This window comes from Stegostoma tigrinum, chromosome 14, assembly GCF_030684315.1.
Source record: "Stegostoma tigrinum isolate sSteTig4 chromosome 14, sSteTig4.hap1, whole genome shotgun sequence".
Classification (NCBI taxonomy): domain Eukaryota; kingdom Metazoa; phylum Chordata; class Chondrichthyes; order Orectolobiformes; family Stegostomatidae; genus Stegostoma; species Stegostoma tigrinum.
In genome coordinates this window covers 65,761,951-65,789,593 of record NC_081367.1, presented here as the reverse complement: position 1 = coordinate 65,789,593, position 27,643 = coordinate 65,761,951, and the positions used below count along the sequence as shown (strand labels likewise).

Genomic DNA, 27,643 nt, shown 5'->3' with positions numbered 1-27,643 from the left:
CTCGCAACAAGAAAATCACCTTGACTGTTGTTGCTGATTAACTACCTAAAGTTTACACTGTAGCCAACATTTTATGAGTTCAGTGTAAAACATTTTGCTGTTCACTGCAAAATGATGAACACTGGCAACGAGAGTTTGAGAAGCTACATGAACTGGAATCTGTAGAAAGGAGGTATGAACTCATATTATCAACTTGTAAGTGAGCAAGGTATAAGCAAAAGCAACTCTTCTCTTCATATCAGACTCACAAGGTTTTTAAACAGGGCAAGTTTCTTTCCACCTTAAAAGACAATACTGCTTCCCCTCTGCTTCTCAGCTGAAGGCAAGGAGGTGCTGGACAGTGATGGCAAGTTATTCAGAGCTTTCTGTGGCCAATCATTGATGATCCTAGCTTTGGATGCACAGTCATTCCAGACATCTTACCGCTTGGTTTGTGTTTTCTGCACTCTGTCTTTCCCCCTTTCTGGGAATAGTCCAACTGATCAAGAATTTATTTCACATGAAGCCACAGTAATTAATTTGCAAACTTGTCCCACAACTTGAAACAACACCTGGAACAGTCAATACAGTGTGGAGATGGAGGAACACAGCAGGTCAGGCAGCATCAGAGGATCTGGAAAGTCAACGTTTCAGACTGGGACCCTTCTTCATGACTGATGAAGGGTACCGACTCGAACTGACAACTTTCCTGGTCCTCTGATGCTGCCTGACCTGCTGTGTTCTTCCAGCTCCACACTGTGTTGATTCTGACTCCAGAATCTGCAGTTCTTGCTATCTCCTGGAAGAACTAATATGCTGCTCCGTCTAATGGAACCATTCTTCTATAGGTGTTTCCATCTCGCAGGCATAGCTAAAACTCCAAAGCAGCACCTTTGAAATGACTGTGATAGAGCTGCCAGCTATTGTTGTAACTGTTGCCAAGTGGAAATTGTGTTTACATCAGAAGCTTGGAATGCTTCTAGACTTTATTAACAGATACTCAACATGTTCGCACGGGGCTCTGCTTTGTCGTTTTACTATTGACCTGAACCTGCACGAAAAAATTAAACTGGCAGGCAAGGGTTCATATTTGTGCATGCTAAACGTCCACCCACTCAGCAGCCTACAGTAATTTTCTGAATTACATGCCAGACAGTGCTTCTTGAAAACTTTCACCTGTTCACATAAAGCAATAACATCCCGCTATTTATAAATTATCACTCAAGTCTAATTTAATATCCAACATTTCTGATGTGCCTCTCTGCAGTTTCACGAGCCATTTTCTGAAATTCCCATAACAATATGGGGCAGCACAGTGGCTGAGTGGTCAGCACTGCTGCCTCACAGCACCTGGGTCCTGGGTTCAATTCCACCCTCAGGTGACTGTCTGTGTGGACTTTGCACATTCTCCCCATATCTGCATGGGTTTCTCCTGGGTGCTCTGGTTTCCTCCCACAGTCCAAAGATGTGCAGTTGGACTGGCCATGCTAAATTGCCCATCGTTCACGGGATGTACAAGGTAGGTGGGTTAGCAATGGGAACGCAGGTATATAGGGTAGGAGTTGACATAGTGTGCTGCTGGAGGAACACAGCAGGTCAGGCAGGAGCTGGAAAGGTGACATTTTGGATCTGAGCCCTTCTTCAGAAATAGGACCGTATTTCCGAAGAAGGGTCCTTACCCAAAACATCAGCTTTCCTGCTTCTCTGATGCTGCCTGGCCTGCTGCATTCCTCCAGCTCCACACTGTGTTATCTTTGACTCCAGCATTGGCAGTTTTTACTATCTCTGATTCTTTGCTTTGGTGTATTTTTTATTCAGTCTTTCTGAAAACCAAATAGAGAGAGCAGTGGCAAGGAAGCATGCAACTAAAGACCACAAGACTATCAGATATAGGAGCAGAATTAGACCAACAGCCCATCGAGTCTTCTCTGCCATTCAGAGAAGATATGTTTCTGATATGTCTCTCAACCCCATTCTCCTTTCTTTTCCTTATAACCTTTGATCTCCTAATTGACCAAAAACATATCTCTGTTTGAAATGTACTCAATAACTTGGCAACGAGGTCCACAGATTCAGCATGTTCTGGCTGAAGACATTCCTCCTTATCTCTGTTCTAAAGGGTCGTCCCTCCACTCTGAGGCTATAACCTCCGGCCCTATTCTCTCGTACTAGTGGAAACATCTTCTCTATGTCCACTCCATCCGGGCCTCCAAGTGCCCTGTCAGTTTCAATCAGATCCTCCCTCATTCTTTTAAACTTCACCAAGAACAGACCCGGAGCCCTCAACCACTTCTCATATGACAAGCCTTTCATCCCTGAGATCATTCTTATAAACCTCGTATTGACCCCTTCCAATACCAGCACATCCTTCCTTATATACAGAGCCCAGAACTGCTCGCAATATTCCAGAAGCAAGTTTTGCATTAAGATCTTGATTGACTGCAATTGATCAGACACATTAAAGTAATTCTCAAAGACAAAAGCTTGTCGCTGAGTGCAGATAGACACTGAGTGTGAACTTGGGAATTTGGTGAGCAGGGCAATGAGGGAGTGACTGGCAGATTAAAAACAGTAGCAATAAGAAGTGAGTTGCTGGTGAAAAGCATCAAAGCTTCAGTGGCTTCAAAAAGCATGAGAAGTAGAGAGAAAAACCCATTATTCAGTCTTGCCTGCCACTTGACATTGCAGTAAAACAAGTGATTGATTATTAAGTATTTAGCTTGTTTTTCCTTTCAAAGCTCCTTTAATTTATTAATAAGGAATGAGTAAGGAAGGAAGAGTGAAAAATTAATGTCTTAAGAATAATAAGATTGAGCAAATCAACAAGTATAACGGAGAGAATTTTAGATTTTTGGGGCAGGTGGGACCTGTACAAGGAGGACAAGTCAAGCTTTAGCAGGACTGGGACAGATGGGCTCAGAACTACACCGGCTAGTGCTCTTAGAGATAGTTTAAACTAGCTTGACAAAATCATGGGAACTTGAGGTGGAATGAGGAAATGAGGGGGGGGTGGTAATTGTCCAGTGATATGATCACTTGATTATTAAATTATTAAATATGAATAAAATAAACATTTGGAATTAATAATCGATGGATAACCTTGCTGATTGCTGGAAAAAGCCGTCAGGTTCACTGATGTCCTTTAAGGGAAGGAAATCTGCCATCCTTACTTGGCCTGTCTGTGGGTCAGACTCTACAGCATTGCTGTTGACTTTTCACTGCCCTCTGGATAATTAGGGTTTGTTAGTGACACCCATGTCCCATCAATGAGCAAAGAAAACAAACAGAACAAGCTAATGGGATATAAGAATATTGTAAACAGAATTTTTTCATTCATTCAGGATAAGGGCATCATGGGCATTTATTGGCCATTCCTAATTGCCCAGAAGGCAGTTAAGAGTCAACCACATTGCAGTTTCCTTCCCTAAAGGTCACCAGTGCACCAGATGGAACCTGACAATCAAAAATGGATTCATGGTCATCATTAGACTCCTAATTACTGAACTTTTTAAATTGAATTCATGAACTGGGTACCCAGAACATTACCAGGGTCTCTGAATTAACAGTCCAGTGATAATACCATTAGGCCATCACCTCCCCTAAAATGGAAAGCACAAAAAAAGTCAACATGAAATCAAGTTAAAAGACTAAAGAGTGATGAAAAGGCAGAAATGAAGGCACTGTATCTAAAAACACACAATGTTTCTAACAAGGGAGTTGTTTATAAATGGTTATGATCCAACTACAATTATGGCTAAAGGGTGGTCAAGACTGAGAACTGAATATTAACGAATATTTCACAGGAGGGTGAACAGGAGAAGGAGCTGGTGTTTTTCTGCTCATGTATTAAGCGGTTTTAGATTAGAAGAATAGGTTGTAGGATCGATTTGGAAGAAGTCAAGGAACAGCAACGAGCAGCAAACAGAGCTGGGAGTTTTTTTTATAGGCCAGCAAAGAGTAGTGACAAGGTAGGAAAGTGTATAAGTCAAGAAATAAGTGGTGCATATAACAAAGGTAATGCAGTAATCAGGGATGATGTTAATGTGTATGTAAAACTGAGTAAACCCACTGAGGATCAGTGCTGGGATTTATAAAAGCTGCTGCTCTAGGGTTGTGTGTTGAGGAAACAAGGAGACAGGCTATTTTAGTTGTATTATATACAGAGTAAGGACTAATTAAAAATCTTGTTGCAAAATTACTTTTAGGGAAGAGTGACCATAATATGAACACAGCAGGTCAAGCAGCATCAGAGGAGCAGGAAGGCTGACATTTCAGGCCTGGACCCTTCTTCAGGTTTGAAAACAATGTCATTCAATCTTAAACTAGGTCTTAGGTCTAAAAAAAAGAAATTATGAAGGTGTGAGGGGTAAATTGGTTGTAGTAGATTGGAAAAATGTATTAAAAACCTACATCAGAAAACATGCAATGGCTAGTATTATTTATACCAAACATGCATTCTTTTAAGACATAGAATCAGAAAATGTGAGTCAATGTAGTTAACAAAGGAAGTTGCAGATTGTACTTGGTCATAGGAGAAGGCTTACAAAGATGTTAACATTTAATAAGCCTGAGGATTTGCAGCATTTTAGCATTAGCAAAAGAGGTCCAAAGGGAGGCTAGAATGCAAGTGCAAAGTTATAGTAAAAAATTAAGTAGACTATAAAATCCTCTATGGATATCTAAAAGGAAAAGCATTAGTGGGGAGAGACAGAAGAATGTAGGATGGGAAATAGGGAAATAGCAGGGAAGTTAAGAACTCCTTTGTGGCTGTCTTCATGGAGGAAAGTATAAAAAATATTCCAGAAATAACAGTGGCTCAAGGGACTAGTGAGAATGAGGAAAGCAGGGAATTAGCATTGGTAAAAAGTAGTATTAGAGAAATTAATGTGACTGAATGTTGACAAATCCCTTAGATTCAATGTTCTACATCCTAGAATGTTGAACAAGGTAGCTGTGGAGAAATGGATGCATTGGTAATCATCTTTAAAAATTTAACATATTTGGAGCGGGACCTACAAATTGGGAAGTTATAAGTATTAGTTCATGCTTCAAGAAAGGAAAGAGGAATGAGAGAACTACAGACCCAGTAGCCAGATGGCATAAAATGGGGAATATATTTGAATCTATTCAAAATGAAGTGATAACTGGATATATAGAATATAATGGTCAGATTGGGCCAAGTCAGCATGAATTTATGCAGGGAAGTTCATGGTTGATCATTTTTTAAGATGTTGCTCATAGAGCAGATGGAAGGGGAAATCAATAGATGTAGTGTATTTGGATTTATCGAAAACTTTTGACAAAGTCCCACAGGAGTATAATAAGCACACTTAGACCACATGGGATACAGGGCAATATATTATCATGGATTGAGAATTAGTTATTGGAAAGAAATCAGAACATAGGAAAAATGTGGCATTCTTAGATCGGCAGTCTGTGACTACTGGGGTACCACAAGGATCAGTGTTTGGGACCAAGTTGTTCATAATCTATATCCATGTTCTGGTTGCAGGGACCAAATAGAATATTTCTAAGTTTGCAGATGCTATGAAACACGGTAAAATATGTGTTTTGTGATGATGCAAATATGAATCTGGAGGATCAAGCTGACAAAATCATGGCAGATTTGGATAAGTGTGAAACTGTCCACTTTGGTAGGAGGAACTAAAGTGCGGGCTGTTTCTTCAATGATGAGATTCGGAAATGTTGATGTACGAAAGGACCCAAGTGTCCTTACTCATAACTCATTGAAAGCTGCTAACAATGCAGGAAGTGATGTTCAGGTGGATGATCAGCTGTGATATAGAATGGTTGAGCAGGCTCAAAGGGCTGAAAGACCTAATCCCACTCGCATTTTCCTACGTTTCCAGAAACACAAAGGATATTTTTTATATCAGGCAGCAATAAAGCCACTACAGTATACACCAGTACTATGCCTTTCCTGCAGACAGATCTCCCAACGTATTTCAGAGAGTCCCTATCAGAAAAAAATGGACACAAAGGAAATATCGACAATGACTTGACCATGAGCTTAATTGTGCGATTGGAAATTTAAAGAAAACCTGAGGTGTAGGGCACGTGAAATACATTTCGGAGAAGGCACTTCGAACAAAAAGTTGAAATTAATGGTAGGGCTAATTACAAATTTTGACAAATTTCCTAACTGGACTTGTTTTTTTTATGATGTCTGGCAGCACCAATGAAGGGAAGAAGAGTTAATGTTTCGGGTCCGGTGACCCTTCCTCAGAACTGATGGTGTCTGGGAAAATGTCAGGTTATATGCAGAAAACAGGCAAGTGGGTTGAGTAGGGAGTAAACGATAGGATAGAGCCCAAACATTTACTGGCTCTCTCTTTGGGCTCTATCCTATTGTTTACTCCCTACTCAACCCACCTCCTAGAATGTTAACCCTGTTTTTCCCTTCACAGATGCTGCCAGACCTGTTCAGCCTCTCCAGCAACTTTGTGTTTGGTTTTGTTCCTGATTTGCAGTTCTTTCATTTTTAAAAAATTTTCTTGTACTCTGTTATACCTAAGCAAACAGCTATCTGATCGAGTGAACTTGAGGCTAGGTCAAAGAAAAAGACATATTTAACCTCACTGATCATTAAGAAACTGACAAATTTGGGTAAACATCTTTCAAAGTCAGTGAAGGGTAATATTGCGAGAAGTGTAAAGTTTCATCAATTCCTTTTATTCACTGCCTCATGGTTAGGTAAAAAGTGTTGCAAGGACCCTACCAAGAGTATTGCTAACTAGAAGTCAGCCAAGAGATGAAAGTAAATGGGATGTCTTACCGGTGCCACTGATCCACAATTAACTTGGAAGGTAATCTCCAAATGATTTTGGGTTTTGGATTGCCTGTGGCTGAGCAGTGGAGTTGTAATTTATCTCCATAGTTCACTTTGTTGTTGCTCGAGGAAGCAGAAACAATCTTAGGGATCTCGTGTTTGCGTTCCACCATTAAACTTACAACTCGCCTTTCCGATCCAGTCGAACTTGTAGCAATACATTCATAATTTCCACTGTCTGACGGAGTCAAGGATTTGACATAAAGTGTCCCATTGGTAAAGACAAATACCTTTGTGTTGATAAACTGCAAGGGTCGGATTTCGGTGCCATCAAAGAGCACCCAACGGACAGAAGGTGCCGGTGTCCCTACAGCGGTGCAGGGTAGTCTGATGTTCTGCCCTTCTTGACCTTTGACACTGTCTTGCCTTGCTTCCAGGATAGCTGGGGGCTGAGCGACCACTTGCATCCTAACTGTGACTGTATCGATACCGGCCGGATTACTGGCCACACACCTGTAATTCCCTTGATCATACACGGTGACTGCTTTAATCTTGAGGGTGCCATCAGCCAACACTGAGACCCTCCCATTGAATGGGCTGCTGTTCCGCACCAGGGTCCTGTTGGAAAGGATCCATGAGATTGTTGGAGCTGGCCTTCCCTGAGATCGGCACTTCATCTCCACTGGATACCCAGCGTGGACAATGATGTCTTTCATTCGAGGTTCTAATATCTTAGAAGGGTAAGCCACCACAGAGAGAGTGACCAGAAGGCGTTCCGAGCCATACTGGTTTTCTGCTATGCAGAGGTACTGTCCACGGTCCTGAACTGTAATTTTCTGAATGGTCAGTGTGCCATTTGGAAAGACCTCAAATTTATTGCCACGTTTGACTTTAGCTGTGACTGTTGCACCTACAACAAGAACCACAAATTTATATTCAACAAATCAGCATTAAGTGAAATTACAAAGTAATTAAGTGCTATTTACATTAAAGCTAAAACTTCACATTTCACAATTAAAACATATAAGGTACAAAAAATAGTCTAACAACAGCAGATTATACATCGACTTTGAAAACTTTTGGTTTCTTTAGAAACTATTTATGTCCTTAAACTGGGTGGAAAGTGGATAAACAAGAAGGAAGTTAGATAAGTAAAAATTTAAAGTTATCAATCAAACTTAAAATTATAACTTAAGCGTTGCGTGTTGTGAAAACCGCAGAATGTTAAAGGACATCATGGAACTCATGGAGTCACGGCAGAAAGTTTATTTCACAGTCAGAAGCAGCTACAGCTAATCCTTATTTGATAAACAAGTCCAACCAGTGCAGCTGTGATTATATTAAAATGCAAACATCTGAGACATTGTGAGTTCATAACCTCACCAAAATAAATTGGGACAAATGAGTTCAATAGAGCTGGTAATTAATAGACTGATATAAAGAAAACATTGTCATAAAGCTTCAGTTAGTTCAGGAGTGCCCTTCAGTGATCTTTACCATTAACTGATCAGACCTACAAGTGACTCCAGTACCGCACGACAGGATTGATGACCAAGAATGAGCAGTAAATGTCTCCTTCACCAGGTTCCTGTATACTCAAACAAAGGAAATCTTCCACCATTTCAAGTTGTGTACAGTTGTGGTTAACAATAACAAGGGAAGGCAATGGCCTAGTGGTATTATCACTGGACTGTTAATCCAGAGACCCAGATAATGTTCTGGGGAACTGGGTTCGAATCCCACCATGGCAGATGGTGGAATTTGAATCCAATAAAATATCCGGAATTAAGAATCTAAGTGACGACCATGAATCCATTGCCGATTGTCAGGAAAAGCCCATCTGGTTTCGCTAATGTCCTTTAGGGAAGGAATCTGTCATCCTTACTTGGTTTGGCTTACATGTGACTCCAGATGCACAGCAATGTAGTTGACTATCAACTACCCTCTGGGCAATAAATGCTTCCTGGTTGTGAATGAATAAACACAAAAATTTTTAAAAAGCTGTCACAGTGAATTGTGGATACATGGTCACACATTCAAATATATCACATCACCTTGCTGAAGCTGTTTTATATCACAGTGCAGGTATGAAACTTACAGCTGAGAATGTCTCACAGCCAACAGGGCACACCTGCGCAGTTTGCTGCTCTCATGACGACAATGGAGTTATCAATTTTGCAAGGTCTGTACTTGATCCTAGAACTATAAGTGTTTAAAGGGAACCTGCAGAGTATAATTTCCTAAAAGTCCAAAGGAAGTGAAGCCTCATCAGTACTGGGCTAGAAGGAACAAAAAGAGCCACTGTGCACTTTTTCGCCCAGTTTAATGGATCATTAAAGCAATGCTTTATGTAGCAAAAGCAGGAATGTTATAGGATCTTTCGCCAAATGTTCTCAAGTCAATGGATTATGAACGATACTTCACTGGAGGTACACTGACATTTTAATGCCTGCTTCATTTAAATAGCTTCCAAGAGTGGTATCATAATTGCTACCTGTCATAAGACATGTCTGACAGATAAGTATTGCAAGAATAATTAAGTGAGTGAATTAATGATTGAATATATTTATGTATGAGTGAATGGGTGAGCAACATAATGGGTTATTTGGTGAATGGGTTAATGAGTGAATGGTGAACAAACGTATGTTTTAAAGAATGGATGACAGTCAATGAATGGCTTAATAAATGAACAAATGACTGAGTGAATGAATGAACAAAGGAGTGATGAGCAATGGAACAGCTGGATTATTCAAATACTGAATACTTTCCTAAGTGCATAGAACATAGAACATAGAACATAGAACAGTACAGCACAGAACAGGCCCTTCAGCCCACAATGTTGTGCCGACCATTGATCCTCATGTATGCACTCTCAAATTTCTGTGACCATATGCATGTCCAGCAGTCTCTTAAATGACCCCAATGACCGTGCTTCCACAACTGCTGCTGGCAACGCATTCCATGTTCTCACAACTCTCTGTGTAAAGAACCCGCCTCTGACATCCCCTCTATACTTTCCACCAACCAGCTTAAAACTATGACCCCTCCTGCTAGCCATTTCTGCCCTGGGAAATAGTCTCTGGCTATCAACTCTATCTATGCCTCTCATTATCTTGTATACCTCAATTAGGTCCCCTCTCCTCCTCCTTTTCTCCAATGAAAAGAGACCGAGCTCAGTCAACCTCTCTTCATAAGATAAGCCCTCCAGTCCAGGCAGCATCCTGGTAAACCTCCTCTGAACCCTCTCCAAAGCATCCACATCTTTCCTATAATAGGGCGACCAGAACTGGACGCAGTATTCCAAGTGCGGTCTAACCAAAGTTTTATAGAGCTGCAACAAGATCTCACGACTCTTAAACTCAATCCCCCTGTTAATGAAAGCCAAAACACCGTATGCTTTCTTAACAACCCTGTCCACTTGGCTGGCCATTTTAAGGGATCTATGTATCTGCACACCAAGATCCCTCTGTTCCTCCACACTGCCAAGAATCCTATCCTTAATCCTGTACTCAGCTTTCAAATTCGACCTTCCAAAATGCATCACCTCGCATTTATCCAGGTTGAACTCCATCTGCCACGTCTCAGCCGATCTCTGCATCCTGTCAATGTCCCGCTGCAGCCTACAACAGCCCTCTATACTGTCAACGACACCTCCGACCTTTGTGTCGTCTGCAAACTAGCTGATCCATCCTTCAATCCCCTCATCCGAGTCATTAATAAAAATTACAAACAGTAGAGGCCCAAGGACAGAGCCCTGTGGAACCCCACTCACCACTGACTTCCAGGCAGAATATTTCCTTCTACTACCACTCGCTGTCTTCTGTTGGCCAGCCAATTCTGTATCCAAGCAGCTAAGTTCCCCTGTATCCCATTCCTCCTGACCTTCTGAATGAGCCTACCATGGGGAACCTTATCAAATGCCTTACTGAAGTCCATCTCTTAAGTTCAAATCATTAAGTGACTGGGTAACACATGTTATGGACCAGACTGAATTCCCTCAAAATATGTTCAGAAAGTAACCGAGGCCCGAATTTTTGCTTATTTTAAAGGTTAGTGCAAGGTGTTACTTTCCAGATGCGATTTGATTGGCTGAGCTACTCGATGTTGAGTAAAACACTCATTATTCATAAACTATTGTTAAAATGCAACAAAAGAAGGAAGAAATTGGAATACCTTAAGTCTCCTGGAAAATTTAACAGAATAATTGATTATTTAACTTCTAAACAGTAACAGTTCCAACATGGTAGCATCCTTCAGACACACCCTTGGCAAAGGCAAATTCAGCAAAACAGATAGTCTCACATGTAATTGTAGTAGCCCTGGCTTTTAGTTGTAACAGAGACAGGAAATACAGCTTCCACATCCTGCTCCAAGACTTTATCAACTACTTCTAAAACATTAAAACTAAAAATCCTGGTTCTGTGGGAGCTCGACCCACCCACTCAGCCTGCTTCTATTGTTCCAACTTAAAAAAAGACCTCACAAACTGTTTACTTGATGGGATTTCAATAGACAGCTTTACACCTCTGTCTTAAAACCTTTCTTCATACAAAAACTTTTTAAAGCTATTGTATTGTCACACATTTACCTGTTGAGATTTTTGTCCAGCTGATGATGGGAAGCGGATTCCCAGTTGCTTTACATGGTATAAATGCATCAGAATCTGCCACAAATGTGAAACTCGCTGTGTTTCCACCAATCAGTCTGGGTTTGGCGGGATGTTTCTGACTCATGGGATCCACAGCGATGATGTTGTGTGACAAAGCATTGGACCTGTTCAAAACATCATCTTTACCACCTTCATTCCCTATAGTGTTTTCAAGATCACCATCCAATTTGGGTGGTGCCACTCTATCCCTAGTTGACCCCTCTGTAAAGCCCAACGGTGTTTCCCATTTAGTCTCAGTACTTGTTTGCACAGTGCTTATGGCTTTGGTCTGCAGGTTTTGCCAAAGTGGTGTATCTATCCTGGATTCTGGCAGCAGAGGTTGGGCCTGCTTCGGAGGTTCAGATGTTGTAAACCTGCGTAAGGTGATGCGGAATCTGGGCACAGTCCTGGGGGGAGACCTGGCAGGGATGGCTGACTGGTTGGAGCTGGCAGTCACAGTTGTAGAAAGCACACTTGACCCAGTGGACGGTGCAATGGTTGTGGTGGCACTGGTGGCTTCAATAGCTGGGGGCAACAGGGTCATTTTGGTAGGGTGAATTATCTTTTGGATGGTAGACCGCCTAGTTGCCTCTGTGATGGTGGATGATTGAAGTTTAATAATTGGGATTCCCCTTGCTGTGGTTTTGGAAGTAGTTGGGACTGGGGTTATTAGATTGGTTGTGTTGAGTGGCCTTACAGTTGACTGACTGGTGGGGGGATTGCTCGGCAGGTGGAGAAATCTAGAATTATACTGTCTTGTGATTGTAGTTGGATTCATTCCAACTGAGGTTAAAAGAGGCTTGTTTGATTGTGCATCTTTGACAGCAGTGTTAACTGCAGTGGCAACATCATGAGATGCTTCAGTGGGTACTGAAGTGTCTGGAGATAATGGAATCCTAGTTTTTGTTGGACGCATCTTTCTACTTTCAGCTGCTGATGTCCCCAAGCGATTACGCCTTAGGGTTGCTCGTGATGATGGTTGTATACGCTTCCTTGGTCTCTTAAACTTGCCTGATATCCTCCGACGGAATCCCATTCTGCGTGTCGTGTGAGTTGTTTGGATAGTGGCTGCAGTGGTGGGAATGGTTGTAACTGTTGTTGGTGGATTTGTTGTTGAAGGAATATGGAGGAAAACAGCAGGGAGATTCGTAGTTAGCTTCATTTGGTTGCTACTGGAATTTGATGTCAAGATGTGGGGTTTCAGTGAGCCTCCTATAGCCTGAGATGCCATTACGCTGTGAGGAGTAGGCTTTGTTAAAATAATAGACATTTTAGGAGCAGCAGATTTGGCCTGGGAACTCTTGATGGGCTTACTAAGCCTTCTCAAAGCATCCTTCTGATTTTTCACTCCAAAAAGCCGATTCCATGGGATCTTCTCACGAACAATCTTGGAGGACAGGGTTGAAGGCTCAGCAGTCATTCCAGTAGGTGTAGAGAGAAGGTCAAGATAAGGTGACCTTCCTGGTAATCTCCTGCTAGTATGTGTTGTTTTGGCAACTGAACTAGTCTCAGTGAGCTGTGTTGTGGTTTCAGACTCTGGAGTTTGTGTCCCACTATCAGCCCTGGTCACCCATTGTGACCAGGTCGTTCCCACCTCAGGATCATTAACTCTTTGCATTTCTTCTGTTGGATAAACGCGGGAGTGTTTGGATGTAGCTTCACTGGCATTTAAATCTCCAGATTGCTGGATGGATGCTTGCATAGACCTGGTATTTGATCCATTTGGCACTGGTGCTGGTTGTGGAAGTGGAGGTCCTAGTGGGACCTGGGTGACAGAGGGCATGTGATTTGTGCTGGAGGCTTCAGAATGCATCAAGGTGGGTAGTGTTGTTCTCTCCTCAGACCAAGCAGGCCTCCTCATTTTAGGTCTCACAATCTTGTACCTGTGTCTCCACATGCCTGGCCTACCAAAACGACGTCTATGGGGGAATTTCCGTCGCCATTCTAAGCGCCGCGGTTTGGAAACTGGAGCACCAGTGGTCACCTCCCTTACAATGTGAAGCTGCTGAGTGAGGATGGTGGATAGGGATGTAGTCAATGGAGATGAGATTTTCTGAGTGGTTTTAAACAGAATTCGATTCCCATCCTCTTTGGCCACAGTGACTGTTGCAATGTGAGTGTGATTGTCACTCAGCCTTTCAGTCTCACTTTGTGACACAAGGTCAACCTTTCCTGTTGTATAACTTATTGATGACGTGTGCTCCTTTGGTGTGTCTATGGTCAATGGTATGGGCGTCGGAGTTGACATGTAATGGGGCTCCTTAAAATTGCTAGAAATTGTCAGCTGAAGTTCTGCATTCGCTTCGGGTGGTTCGGATACACGAGGAGTTGCAGTTGGCCTGTGGGATATCACGCTGATAGGTTCCTTTTTAGTAATGGTCTCTGTTACCTTTGGAAGCAAACTAGAATCTGTAGCCACCTTTGGAATTGGAGGAGCCACAGCTTTTGCGTCTGGCTCTGTTGTGTGAAATTGCTTTACATCCGGAAGAACTAATTTCAACTGTGGACCAATTTCAGTTGATGTCTCAGTGATAGGATGTGAAGGAGTACTTGAAACAATGGTTGGTGGTGTGGTTACTACCACTATAAATTCTTTCTCTTCTGCACCTTCCAAGTCAGCCCCTGATGTTTCCTCTTCAGCTGTTCTCTCTGACAACAAATCTTTCACGTGAGGTTTGATGGTGATTTTACGCGTTGCAGTTTTTATGGAGACTTTTTTTCTGACCTTTGCCAGATACTCTGCCCAGTGCTGAGGGTCTACTCTCTTTCTCGGTTGTTTCAAACGTCTACGGTTAGGCCACCGATGTGGTTTTGTGCCAATGCCATGAATTCTCCTCCTGGGGCTAACTGTGGCTGCCCTGCTCATTTCCAGGTAGGGTGTGAGCTGTGAACTGCTGGTTGTAATAGCGTATGTCTCGTCCTCTGAGGTACTCTGAGAAGAGAACTGACCATGCTTCATATCTTCAGACTCCAGCAAGTCTTCCTCACTCTCCCCGGACCCAAAGTCTCCCTCTGCCCTGTCGTTACTTTCAGCAATTTCATTCTCAGGAGAAATTCTGGACCCAGTAACCATTAGTTGTAACGCCAAGAGATCAATTCCATATCGGTTTGCGGCCAAACACCTGTAATAGCCACTGTCCCTGGTTGTTAGCTTTTTTATCTTTAAAGTCCCATTTGGGGTTATCTCCTTACTCCCAGTTGTTTGCTGTAATACTCTATGGTCAGGGAGAACCCAACTAATGGATGCATTTGGGATGCCAGTTGCTTGGCATGGCAGAAGGATTGAGTCGCCACCTGATTTTGAAATGTAAGGGCCATTTATATAGCTTTCTACCACGTTAGGGTCCAGAATTATAACTCTGAAGCTCAGCACATCTGCATCTTGGTAATTGGTTCCCACACAATGATAGATGCCAGTGTCGTATAGGTCAGCTATCCTTAATACGAACTTGCCATCTGCACTGACTGAAATCCGGCTATCGTCGCTGCTGTATGGAGCGCGCACTTTGCTGCCATCTGGAAGTATCCATGCAATGATGGGTTTGGGGTCGCCAATGGCTTGGCACTCCAATTCCACTGTCCCACCTACCACCACAAAGTGCTCCGTCTTTGCATCTTTGGCTTTCTTAATCATCACCCAACTATTTTTCCCAGGTTTAGCTTCTAAGTCTTGCAAGTTAATCTGAACCTCTACCTGATATTTGATTTGCAAAACGTTCAACGTTGTCTGAGTCCTGTCCATCTGCAGGGAGATGTCATCTTGCATTAGCCATGCGGGATCTGCCCTGATCTGCATCTCAACACCAGTAAACTGGTGCAGGTCCGAAGCCGCTGACTGTTTATACAGATAACTCATGTGCGGTGTTTTGCTCAGCAATGTATCCTTCTCAAGTCGTAGAGGTGAATCAGCGTACATTGCCAAGATGCCCCAAAGCCGTTGGATCTGTTCGTAGTTGACATAGCAGACCAGGAAGGTTGACAGGGAAGAGTTTAGCAGCACATAGCCTTCTTTTTGATCCAGGCTCACCTGTGGTGTTTCCACGGGTCTGTGAATGTTGCAAGTTATTTCACAGCCATTCCCAGACTGATCACTCATGTTCAAACTCATCTGACCTAATGGCGCCACAAAATCCTTGGCATTAACGGCAGCGTAATCCCCCTCTTCTTGCAGAGAGCTGTTCCTGATTTTCAATGGGGATTGGATACTCGGTGGTGTACATGCAAACACTGAAGGAGGCAGCTGTAAAATATCTTTTCCCCTAGTGACACCTGGAGACGTGCACAAAGGGCAGATCTGGCCATTTGGATAATTTCGGTCTCTCTTGCATTTAATTGTTCCTGGAGAAGACAGAAAAATCAACAGTATTTTTCTAGTTTTAACATTAGCAATGATTGCTAATCTAAGAAAAAGGAACTAATTATCTGTGTAGTTGATGTTCTCATGCATCTTATTGCAAACCAAAGTTTAATTAAGTGGGAGAATGTTGGATTGAGTTGTGTCATAATGAAATGAGTTCAAGAGTCTTTCAGATTCCTTTTCATCTTTTCTAGCTCTTGTCTAATTGATGGGATTTTCTGCCAAGTTATCATGTTGACATTTATTTAACCTGTTGTTTAACTGGGAGCTTGTCTAGAAAACAAATACCTAAGACTGATGTTCTGCAGCTTGCTGCAGGCACGCAAAGCAATATGAGAGGGAATCTTTAGGAAAACTTGCAGTTACTGAAAGTTGAATTAAAATTTCCAAATCTCTGTACTCCCCAAACCACTTAGCAGTAAATGTGAAATTGACATTACAGCTAAATCTTTCAGAAACATGCTGAGACAAAGTCCAAAATGATGTGATTCTTTCAGGCTTAAAGCAGAATAATTATCAAGAGGAATAATTTGGGAGGTTCTTCTCAACAAGACAGAACATTAGCTTACTTTCTCATCAAGAAGGGCTCAGTTCTTACAGTTGTGAAGGGATATTTAAAGATACAGGCGGTCAAACAGATAAAGAATTTAGTTTACTAAAATAGATCTTGTCACTTGACCTTCACACATGAGGCTTGAAATTTAATTCAACATTATCAATCTAGACATGATATATTTTGCAATTCTTGCATGCGTTAATGGAAAGATCATGTCATGCTTAGCTTTCACACCTCGGTATGTGTTATATCCTGCTTAGGTCTGTCTACCACCATATAATTAAGATTATACCTCCTTTATTCCAAGCAAGGATGGTGCAAACTTGTTTTTCTCCCTTACGTTATTGCCTCCCTTTCCCCTGGACTAATGAATAAGCCTCAGTTATACTGTCCTCAATCCTATAGGTACACAAGAGAAAGACACAGGAGAGAGATGAGTCCACTTAGCCCCTTTCACCTGTTCAATCGTTCAGTGAGATCATAGTTTATCTATGACTGAGCTCCAAATATACATTTTTGCCCCACATCTCTTGATAACATTAGCTAATAAAAATCTACTAAACTCAGTTTTAAAACTGAAAATTGCTTAAAAATAATTTGTTACTAGTGATATGTGTGCTAAACTTCTAATAGGCTTAGCGGGAGAGCTGATCCCTAATTAGTAGTGAAGGGCTGCTTTTCTTGGAGAGGAGAAGGCTCAGAGGAGATTTGACAGATGTTTTCATAATCATGAGATGTTTTAGACAAATAGGGAGAACCTGTTCATGCGCATCGGAGCCATGATGTGGAGGTGCTGACGTAGGACTGAGGTGGGCCAGGTCAGAAATCACACAACACCAGATTATAGTCCAACCGGTTTATTTGAAATCACAGGCTTTTGGAGAACTTCACGTGACAAGTGAGCAGTGCTCCGAAAGCTTGTGATTTCAATTGAACCCTTCGGGACTGTAACCTGGTTTCACATGACTTCTGATTTTACACATGGGAGGATTGTGATCCAGAGGGCGCAGATTTCTTGCAAAAGAAGAAAATGTGATCTGACATTGTTTTTTCACACAGCTCGCAGTTAGTGCCTGGAATGCATTGCCGGGAGTGTGGTGGAATCTGGTACAACTGAGATATCGTACAGGGCATTAAATCATTTAATGTGCTGGTTCCAGGAAAAGGACAAGAGATTGACTCTGTGCCAAACTGCTCAGAGAATGGGGGCAGGTGCAATGGACCAAATGGTACCCTAACATTATTGGATCCCATCGCTGAAATCTCCTGCTTTGGTTTTAAAAATGCCCCCAACTCTTCCTTATTTTTTCCTACTCTACCCTATTTTATCCCCTTAATTTCTTGAAAACTTCAATGAAATAATGCTTTAACCTTCTAAATTCTAAGAAATACAGTTTGTATGACCTCTCCTCCTGATTTACCCCCAAAATGTCATTCTGGTAAATCTTCCTTATAATTTCTGTCTAAGGCCAACATATCCTTCCTGGTATGCGAAGCTCAGAATTACTCACAATACTCCAGCTACGCTCTAGGCAAGGTGTTATATAGCTGAACAAAAACAAAGTTGCTGGAAAAGCTCAGCAGGTCTGGCAGCATCTGTGAGGGTTAAAAACAGAGTTAATGTTTCAGGTCTGGGGACACTTCCTCAGAACAATTGTACAGATGAAATATGACTTTTTCCATTTGTATTCTAGCCCTTCTAAATATAAAGGTCAGCTTTTTTGATTCTTTTCTGGACCAGTATGGGGCATCTGCTGTGTACCCTCTGCTATCTTTTTTAGGTCAAAAGTGGATGACACATTTGCTTATATTGAAATCCATTTGCCATAAATTTTGTCCAGTCGCTTAACCTAGCAATCTCTGTTAGTACATCCGATGTTTCCATTTACATTTCCAGGGTGAGGGATGGGGGTAAATTAGGGCTCAATAACTGGTGACCAGGGCCCACTTGGACAGGTCTGCCATGTTGTAATTTTTGTCTTTGTTGGCATTCTGGCCACTGCCCCTCCAATGCAGTGACATCAGCAGCTTTAAATTCTCACCAAACATAAAACCCTCATTTTGGAGACCTCTGGATGACCCTGGTGGAGCTCAGCCAGAATCTGGTAGTGACCTTTGCTCAGGACAATCGCTTTTGCTCTACACTATACAGTGCTATCCTGTCCTGTGATCTGGTGTCTCCCGGTCCAAAAAGCTTTCAGTCCTGGTCGTGATGGCCCCCTGACTTTCCTCCATCGCCACTAGCTGTTTCAGTTTTGCCAGGGCTTGGTCTTTCTGTGTCCAAAGTTGAATATTGTCAGCTGTGACTGGAACTGTGTCCAGAAAAAGTAAAACCATTCCAGACTGTTTCAGCGATGGTAAGACAGTGCCACCCATAGCTTCAGGCCGAATTCAGTTGCGGGCTCTGACATTAAGTGTGTATAATGACAACATCTGCGAGGCTAAGTTGTGAATGCGGATGCATTGAACTGCCTCCCACTGGCAGATACACGCATGTTGTCATTATACACACTTAATATCAGAGCCTGCCACTGAATTCGGCCTGAAGCTATAGGTGGCACTGTCTTGTCCTCTTTAAGAACGCCTAGTAGAGGTTTGGGGTTTGTTATAATCACAAATTTACACCCATAAATGTATTGGTGGAACCTCCTGACTCCAAGTATGACCACAAACCTTCCTTCTCTATCTGGATGTATTTACACTCTGCATTAGCCAATATCCTGGATGCATATGCTATTGTGCATTCCTCTCCATTAGGCCACCTATGAGCTAGTACTACCGTGATGCCATACAGGGAGGCATCGCATGTCAACACCAGCTCTCGCTTGGGATCATAGTGGGCCAACACCTTACAAAATGATAGCTGTCGTCTTCACTTGCCTGAAAACTGTGGATTGGCTATGCAATCACTTCCAAGACTAACCCTTTTTAAGGAGTTGATGCAAAGTGCCAGGACAGAGGCCCAGTTACGTATGAACTTACTGTAATAATTCATCAGCTTAAGGAAAGACCTAAACCCTGGTGTAGAGGTGAGAGCTGGGCAGCCTTGATCGTCCTCACTTTATCTTATAACAAGTGCAGCCCATTCTGTAGATCAAGTAGGTCACTTGCGGTGCCTGATGCACATTTTTCCCTTTTTAGGTGTACACCCACATGGGAGGAACTTCTAAGCATTATGTCCAAGTTCTCTAAGAGCTCCTTATTGGTCTTCCTTTTCATCAGCACGCCATCTAGATGTATAGCAATTTTGCCTTCAGCTGCGTAAAGATTGCACAGGCTGATGATACTCCAAATGGCAGTTTTGTATATTGATACAAGCCTTTATGGGTATTAATTGTAGCAAAATTATGGGAACTTCTGGGTTTCTTCAGGAATGTGTTTTACTCTCATTGCCACTGAAATAACTCCACAAAGGCATGGGCCTCTGACACCTGTCCAGATTCATCGCAGCCTCAGTCTCACAATCTCTGACACTCCTCTTTTTATCTGTCAGCCAGGGTTCCCCGAATAGACCAAATCGAATCAGGGAACTCACATTCTATGAGGTCACCTGGCTGATCTCATCAGAATTACAACAATTGTTTGCCTGCAGTTCCGTGAGCTCATAATTTCATATGACGGGGACCTACGTACAAGCCTCTGGCCCTGAAATGGTTACACATATTGTTTTCTGGCCAGTATCTCTGTCTTGGGCTTGCTGCAGTGAGGCTCAGCAAAAGCTGGAAGAACAGCATCTCATCTTCCTCTTGGGGACTCTGCAGCCTTCAGGACTCAATATCAAGTTCAATCATTTTAGAACCTGGACACCTTCCTCCATGTCTTTTCCCCAGCCCCGACAACCCAGGCCGTGTCAAGACACAGGCTGCAATCAGCACAGCCAATCCATTTCATCTAATTATAGTCCCCATTATCAGCTTTCTTTCTCCTGAACATGCTATCATCTATCCCTTTGTCTCTCTGTCATTCCCCCCTCTTTCTCTCTTTGGGTTGCATCTGCCCCTCTCTGCTCACTCCTTTTCCACCCCACTTTCTGTCTTCAGCATATATGCAATCCTTTCCTAGCTACTTGTCAGTTCTGAAGAAGGATGACTGGACTCAAAGTATTAACTCTGCCTTCTCTCCATAATTGCTGCCAGACATGTTGAATTCTGCAGCAATATCTGCCTCTGTTACCCTCAACAATTGAAATATGTAACCTGTATCTCAAAATCCTCCCTCTGTCTCACAAAGCCAATTTAATTTTAGTTTCTCTGTTTGCACACAGCACTCTGTTTGCCAACATACCACTTGCAGACTTACGAACCAAGAGAATTTGCAGACTCACAGAAGTATACACTGTTCTTATGAACTTTTAAGTACCAGCTTTATTTAATTTCTTTCCAACTCCTACTTTGCTAACAATGGCCCACGTTTTCTATTTGGCCAAAGGCACAACGGATCGAGCAACATTTCAGATTTGAGACTGTAAAAAGCACTTCAGAGATCTCACTTCAAAGTATATCTAAATGAGCAACACACTAACTTTCAGCTGGTTTTCCAAATTTGGAGCTGGAATGAATAAATATCTTCACATTTTCGTGCTCGCTTCACCAAACAACAAATGAATTCTGATTAGTTTTAAACTGTTCTTCCTTATGTAATTAAGACTTTACTGCCATAAAATGACAGGGCACACACGCAGAGCAGAAATTTCAGCAGAAAGTGATATATTGGAGTAAAACCTCATCTTGGGTGACAATGATAAATAGATGGCTCCACATGGACTGCTATTCTGCGCTGCACATGAAGTTTGTGGAAATAAATGTGCCAGGTACATAGAAATCAGGCAACACAAGGCAATGTTTTGAACTATTAGTCAAGTTGAATTTTCATCCCCATTTTATCTAGCATTGTACCTGGATTATAGGCTCCAGCAATAGGTACCATTTGAGAGTAGATGGGCTACAATGTAGGTTTACAAGAATGCTACCTAGACTTCAGGGCTTAAGTTATGAGGAGAGATTGTACACGTTACGCCTGTTTATTCTAGAATTTAGAAGGTTAAGGGGTGATCTGTTCAAACTGTTCAAGACAATGAACAGGAAAAGACAGGGTAGATAAAGATAAACTATTTCCACTGGCAGGCCGTTCTAGAACTAGGGGTTATAGTTCTGAGGAAACATCACCGGACCTGAAATGTTAACTCTGTTTTTCCCTTCACAGATGCTGCCAGACCTGCTGGGCTTCTCCAGCTTTGTTTTTGTTCCTGTGTTAGTCTGAGAATTTTGTCCAGACTGTTTAGGAGAGATGTTAGGAAGTGCTTCTACACTCAAAGGGTGGTAGTGGTTTGGAACTCTTTTCCACAAACAATAATGAATGCTAAATCTATTCTTGATTTCAAACCTGAAATAGATAAAGTTTGTTAAGCAAAAGCATCAAGGGATATGGGCCAAAGGCAGGGATATGGATTTCGACCACAGATCAACCATGATCCCTTTGAATGGTGGAATAGGCTTAAGGGATTGAACATCCTACTCCAGCTCCTATGTTTCATAGAATCATATAATCCCTAGAGTGTGAAAAGAGGTTTCTATGGGTGTGCCACATAGTTGTGATTTGCTCGCAACTATTGAAAATGATGGCAGGATAGATAAATGATTGATCATACCTGGTAGTCTTTCATTAAGTTCAGTTAACCATCTCAAGTTACAATCACAAGACCACTGGTTTCCGTGCAGATAGATGCTTTCAAGTTCTGGGATATAAGATAGCAGATCACTGGGAATGGATGTTAGAGCATTATCTGACAGATAAATGTGCTTTATTGAAGACATTTTGAAGATCTGGCTGAAGCGAAAAGTGACGAATGTATCTCTGTGTAGTTCCTGAAGCATGTTTCCTTCCAAGTGGACCAGTTTCAATGAAGTGAGCCCATAGAATGCTTCAGGATTAATGAATTCAATGCTGTTGTGGTCCATATGTAACCGCACTATGTTGCGAAGGCCGTGGAAAGTCTCACGATTCAGTGCTTTAATCTTGTTGTAGCTCATCTTCAGAACCTTTAAAAATCAACAAATGAGATTATTACAGCCCATTCTATGGTATCTACAAACAATGGTCATACACACAACACTGTAGGAACCTATAAAAAGATGTGGAGATGCTGGGGTTGGAGTGAAGTGGACAAAATCAGAGATCATGTGACATCAGGTTACAGTCCAACAGTTTTATTTAAAATCACAAGCTTTCAGAGTGCTGCTTCTTTCTAAGGTGAAGTGGAGGTTGCGGTGGGAGCACACAGGCACAGAATATATAGGTGGTGGACCAATTAAAGTTTATGCAGCTTGATAGAATCCACTCACAATTACATTTTAATTGATGCTGTGGTAAAGGTTACTTTAGTCAACTCGAAGTTGCTCAGAAGGTCTTGATACATTGGGGTCATGCGTGGAAGATACTACTACCTTTGTGATTGATTGGAGTCACAATTAGAAGAACAACAGGCGCTGACTGCACTGCTACATGCATATCCACTGCCGTTTTAAGGTGCCAAGGACATTGACCAACTTGCCCATGTTGTATAGAATAGGAACAGGCTACTGGACTAGTTTAGTGTTCATCTACTATACCAGCCATAATACTCATCTTGTGTAACCTCCCTGCATGTCTCATCATCTGCTTACCTTGAATAACCTACCTAACACAATCTTGAATGTTGAAGTGCTCTAACCTCTAGTCACGGACTCCAGTGATGCAATCTACAGCCACATAATTCCCTATGTAAAAACATTTCTTATCCTTCCTGAGCTAAATATCCACAGAGGCAATAAAAATGAAATTAATAGCTCTGAATATTGTTAATAAATGGCATAAGTTACCTGGGCTTGTCACTGAGAATGAAATCAAACTGGCCACGAACAAAATTATTCTGGAAGTGCAGGTACATTTGAAAAGCTGATTTGCTAACATAGTTAACTTGCCAGAAATGTTGTTTAAGTTGCCATTGACCTTGATTTCTCCACTTATTGTTTGGAAATTTACAACAAAATTTGTGAAACCTTACTGTTAGTGTAATAGTTATGTTAGTGGAGTACTAACCCAGAGGCCTGAACTGACAATTGGAGAGAGATAATGGGAACTGCAGATGCTGGAGAATCCAAGATAACAAAGTGTGTAGCTGGATGAACACAGCAGGCCAAGAACCCTCTCCCCATCCACCTCTCTGATGAAGGGTCTAGGCCCGAAACGTCAGCTTTTGTGCTCCTGAGATGCTGCTTGGCCTGCTGTGTTCATCCAGCCCCACACTTTGTTATCTGACAATTGGAGAACCAGCTTTAGAAATTTACATTATAGCATGTTGGGCAGTGATAAAACATGAATGTTCTTTAGTGGAAAGCACCATTGTTCTTCTGTCTGCTTGAAACATGTTTCCAGCCTGACAGCAATATACCTGTTTGCTAATTGTCCTCTGAAGTTCCGATGCATCACTTGTATCAAACGCTGGAAAGGGAGCCATGTGGAGATTCGGTCCCACTTTGACACGGAGGACAACGCCCATGTGTCAGGAGCCACTGTGTTAAAGTGGTGTTTGATGACAACCATGATGCATTGCAGTAATTTGCCAACCCTGCTTTGACAGTATTGGCCAAACCCATGATGCCCAACCTTAAAGGATGGGGTGGCAATTGTATGGGGGCACTTATATTGTCCGAGTGACCTATCATTCTGATTCTGGCATACGTTTTTCTTTCTTCATGGTTACTAAGCCATTACCCTTGAGCTTCCTAAAAAACCAAAGGATGTGAGCCTGTCATATCCAGCTCAGTGCAATGAGAGGCAGGCAAATGGGTACCAGACTTGCCAGCTGTGCCCGCACCCTGAGAGTGAATTGAAGTAACACTCTACTTTCCAACCAATTGTGGTTGACCTTACCTGCAGTGACTCCAGATCCTGAAAGACCTTGTCTGGTATCTCTTGAATCTTATTACTGTGAAGCATCAACAGTTCGAGATTTTTCAGCCCAGCAAAACTGGTACTCGTTAGCTTCATCAGGTTATTATAACTGCAAGGAAATGACAACCTTAGTATCGGAAGAGAACCAGTCCAAAGCAGCACAGAAGGAAGTTGGGCTGAAACTCACCCCAAATTTATACGCTCCACTTGAGTTAGGATGCCGTCTGGGATGGCGCTGAGGTATCTGAAGGTGCAGTGGATTTCGGTCGGCACGTAGCAGGCACATAGCTTGGGGCAAGCGGCGCAGAGGCACCAGCACTCAACGAGAGCTGCCAACGTCACGAGCAGGCCACAGCGCCCAGAGAAGAGAGACAGACTCCTTTGGTGGACTGCACTCATCCTCTTTGCCCCTTTAGCAAAGGGTTACATACCGCAAGGTCAAACTCCCTGCAAATGGACCAGGGACTAGAAAGAGCCTGAATGGGATTGAAAACAAAAAGGGAATGCTGAGCACTAGTATTCAAAACTGAGATACAAAGATCCTATTGAAGTGGTTGCATGTGCAAAATTGCATATGTTAAGGTGCAAATAACAACTCAGTAAAACTATTAGATCATTATTTTATTTTGTGTTAATATGCACCTGTCACAGAGGCCAAAACAATGAATATTTCCAAGATGGAGTTAGGAAAAGTTCTTAAGGCTAACAGGTCAAAGGGTATGGGGAGAGAAAGCAGGAACAGGGGACTGAGTTTGTGACTCAGCCCAAACATGGCTTCATTACAACTGGAAGGAAACTTGCGATTAATGTCTCCTTCCAATATGCCCTCCTCACCACCAATGCAGTGAACAATCCCAACAACCCAAGCTTCATTGCTCACCCACTTCATTCTTAAACAGAGATGAGAGCTGGCTCATTTGCGAAGCTGTTTCTTAAGATTTGCAAGAGTAGTGTCCAAGCCACCATGATCATATTGAATGGCAGAATAGGTTCAAAGGGTCGAATAGCTGACCCTGTTCCTGCTTACTGCGTTTCCATTGTGTATTATACCTGTGTACCATATTATACTGGCATAAAATCACATACCCAGGTACAGAACACATTTGGAAATGTGTTCGAGGTGGGTTCAACCGAGACATTCAAGAGAGACATTGGATGATAACATGGATAGAAATGGTGTATGGGGATGTGGGAAAAGGCAAGAGGTTGGCAGCAAATAACAGAACCTTTGCCAAACAAAGGGGTGAATGGCCTTCTTCTGTTCCATAACAATTCTGTCAAATACGACACGAATATAAACTTTGTGGCCAATCGTTGAATTAGTGCTTTGGAAGGTGAGAAGCCTCCCCCACCCTCATCTCAGGCAGGTTCAGAAATGTCTACAACTCCTTCAGACCAGGCACTGAGCCTTTTATTCTTGCTGTGGGTGGAATTGAAGCCAGGAACGCACCTAGGTACAGGGTGAGCACACCTCTTCCTCTGCTGACTGAGTTTACCACCCCCCCCCAGTTACACACACACACACACACACACACACACGTCCCTCTCTTCCCAGTCCAGCTCAACACTGGCACACATACACAACGAAGCAGCCCAAACACAATTTCATCAGAACTGAATGGAAACTTGTAGTTAACGCCTCATTCCAATCTCTCGACTCCCCCATCACCACGAACGCAGTGAACAATTCCGACAACCGTTGTTTTATCATTCAGACGCTTCGTTCCCACAACATTTGTGAAGCTGTTTACAAAATTTGTAGGAATGGTGCCTCAACTCACCCTCTCCTCCCTCCCCCGAAAAAAAACGAGATTTATAATCATGTATTAAGATAATGCCAGAAGTCCCACGATACCAGGTTATAGTCCAACAGGTTTATCTGAAAACTGGTGCGATTTCACATAAATCTATTAGAATATAAACTGTGTCGTGCGACTTCTGTCTGACCTGGTCCGTCCCAGTTCAACACCGGCCCCTCCACATCATATACTAAATAATAGCCTAATGGTTTTGAAGGAATGAGAATCAGGAACTAAGCGTTCACAACCAGGACGAAGTTGGATATTGGAACTGGGCAGTTTTATATATTCAACCCTCTGCATCAGTGCAGCGTCTCTCAGGGAAGTTTGTGGAGGGCCATTTAAGTCAGTGCTGGGAGTTTGAAAGTCTGTATTGAGGACACGCTAGGTCAGACACAATGCCCTGCTAGCCCGTTCTTACGCGCCGAATTACACTGCGGAGGACGGCCTTTCTGCCCATTCAGTCTGTACCGGCTCTCCCAAGTGTAAGAGGATCCCTTCTCCACGCTTTAGTCGATCCACCTGGGATCTCGCATCCGCATCTCCTCACCCGGCAAAAGGCATGCAGATATTGGGCTTTATTTGACTTTGTTTTTGGCAGTAACTGAATTTACAGGGTGAACCTATTTTCACACATGGCGGGAAAAGCAACAGACTTCGTTTCTCTGCCCAGATCCCAACAGCAACACTACCTTATAGTTATTTGTGGAGTAGAACGCGATAACATACAGACCCCGCAACAAATCGAGCAGCAGGAAACAGGCTGAACTGGACTTATACTTCCTGAGGATTCAGGGCAGTGAGGCAGCTCCAACGTTGCTCAGTCCTGAAACTATCCAAACCCGGATTACTGACATCCACCTGTCGCTCCAAGCCCCTTTTTCTCTGGTAGCGAACAAAAAAAAGGATCCAGTCGGGGTTTGAATTCAGCCTGAAGTTTGTTTAAACAAGTCTGGAGCTGCGCAGTCTTACAGACAGTAATAACGACCCTCCCCTAGCACAGCTCTGAGTGTATAGTGTGAGGTATCCAGAGAGGGCAGGCTGTTCTACTTCACAGAACTCCAGCAAACCAGTGCCCTTTATACGTATCAAACCTTTCTCTCTCAGCCCTGTCTCCGAACCAGCCCGGTTCATTCCACCCACTCCCCCCAGGAACTTACAAGCGGCTGTAGTTCATTTAGGAATTAATTCTCTCAGAGAGACAGCGCAGTTTTCACTCATTCCCGCCCAGTTTCTCAGATGAGATGTTGCCAACCTGTAAATTGTCCCTACTTTTGGCTGCTGAGCTCATTCATGCTTTTACAGAGAATTTCCTCCTTCGCTCGTTCACAAACACACGTCGTTTTTTCCCGTTTGATTCAGACGTGGGGTTTCAGTGTTACCTGTACTTGTCACCCATCCTTGACAGCCCTTGCTCGGGCCGTTTCAGAGGGTACTTCCCGTTTTTTAGAAATGGAGTCACATACAATCTAGAAAGAAAAGGAAGTAGCACTTGCGAATTATACATATTTGTCTCAATTTTTACACCTCAAAATAATGTGCCAGTATCAAAAGCAAAAGGACTGTTCATGCTGGAAATCAG

At 42.6% G+C, this 27,643-nt stretch overlaps 1 protein-coding gene across 1 annotated transcript in view; it reads right to left on the bottom strand.

Annotated features, from left to right (window-relative positions):
• igsf10 (immunoglobulin superfamily, member 10) overlaps positions 1 to 27,058 on the bottom strand; it is a 32,884-nt gene extending 5,826 nt beyond the window's left edge. Inside the window, exons 1-6 of the mRNA XM_048541572.2 lie at positions 26,754 to 27,058; positions 24,450 to 24,738; positions 24,242 to 24,371; positions 21,978 to 22,368; positions 11,358 to 15,755; positions 6,776 to 7,679 (exon numbers count right to left, since the gene is read on the bottom strand). Of these exons, the coding sequence (XP_048397529.1) occupies positions 6,776 to 7,679; positions 11,358 to 15,755; positions 21,978 to 22,368; positions 24,242 to 24,371; positions 24,450 to 24,661 (6,035 nt within the window). The 5' untranslated portion in view covers positions 24,662 to 24,738; positions 26,754 to 27,058. The remainder of the gene's footprint in view (positions 1 to 6,775; positions 7,680 to 11,357; positions 15,756 to 21,977; positions 22,369 to 24,241; positions 24,372 to 24,449; positions 24,739 to 26,753) is intronic.
• Between the last annotated feature and the right edge of the window lie 585 nt (positions 27,059 to 27,643).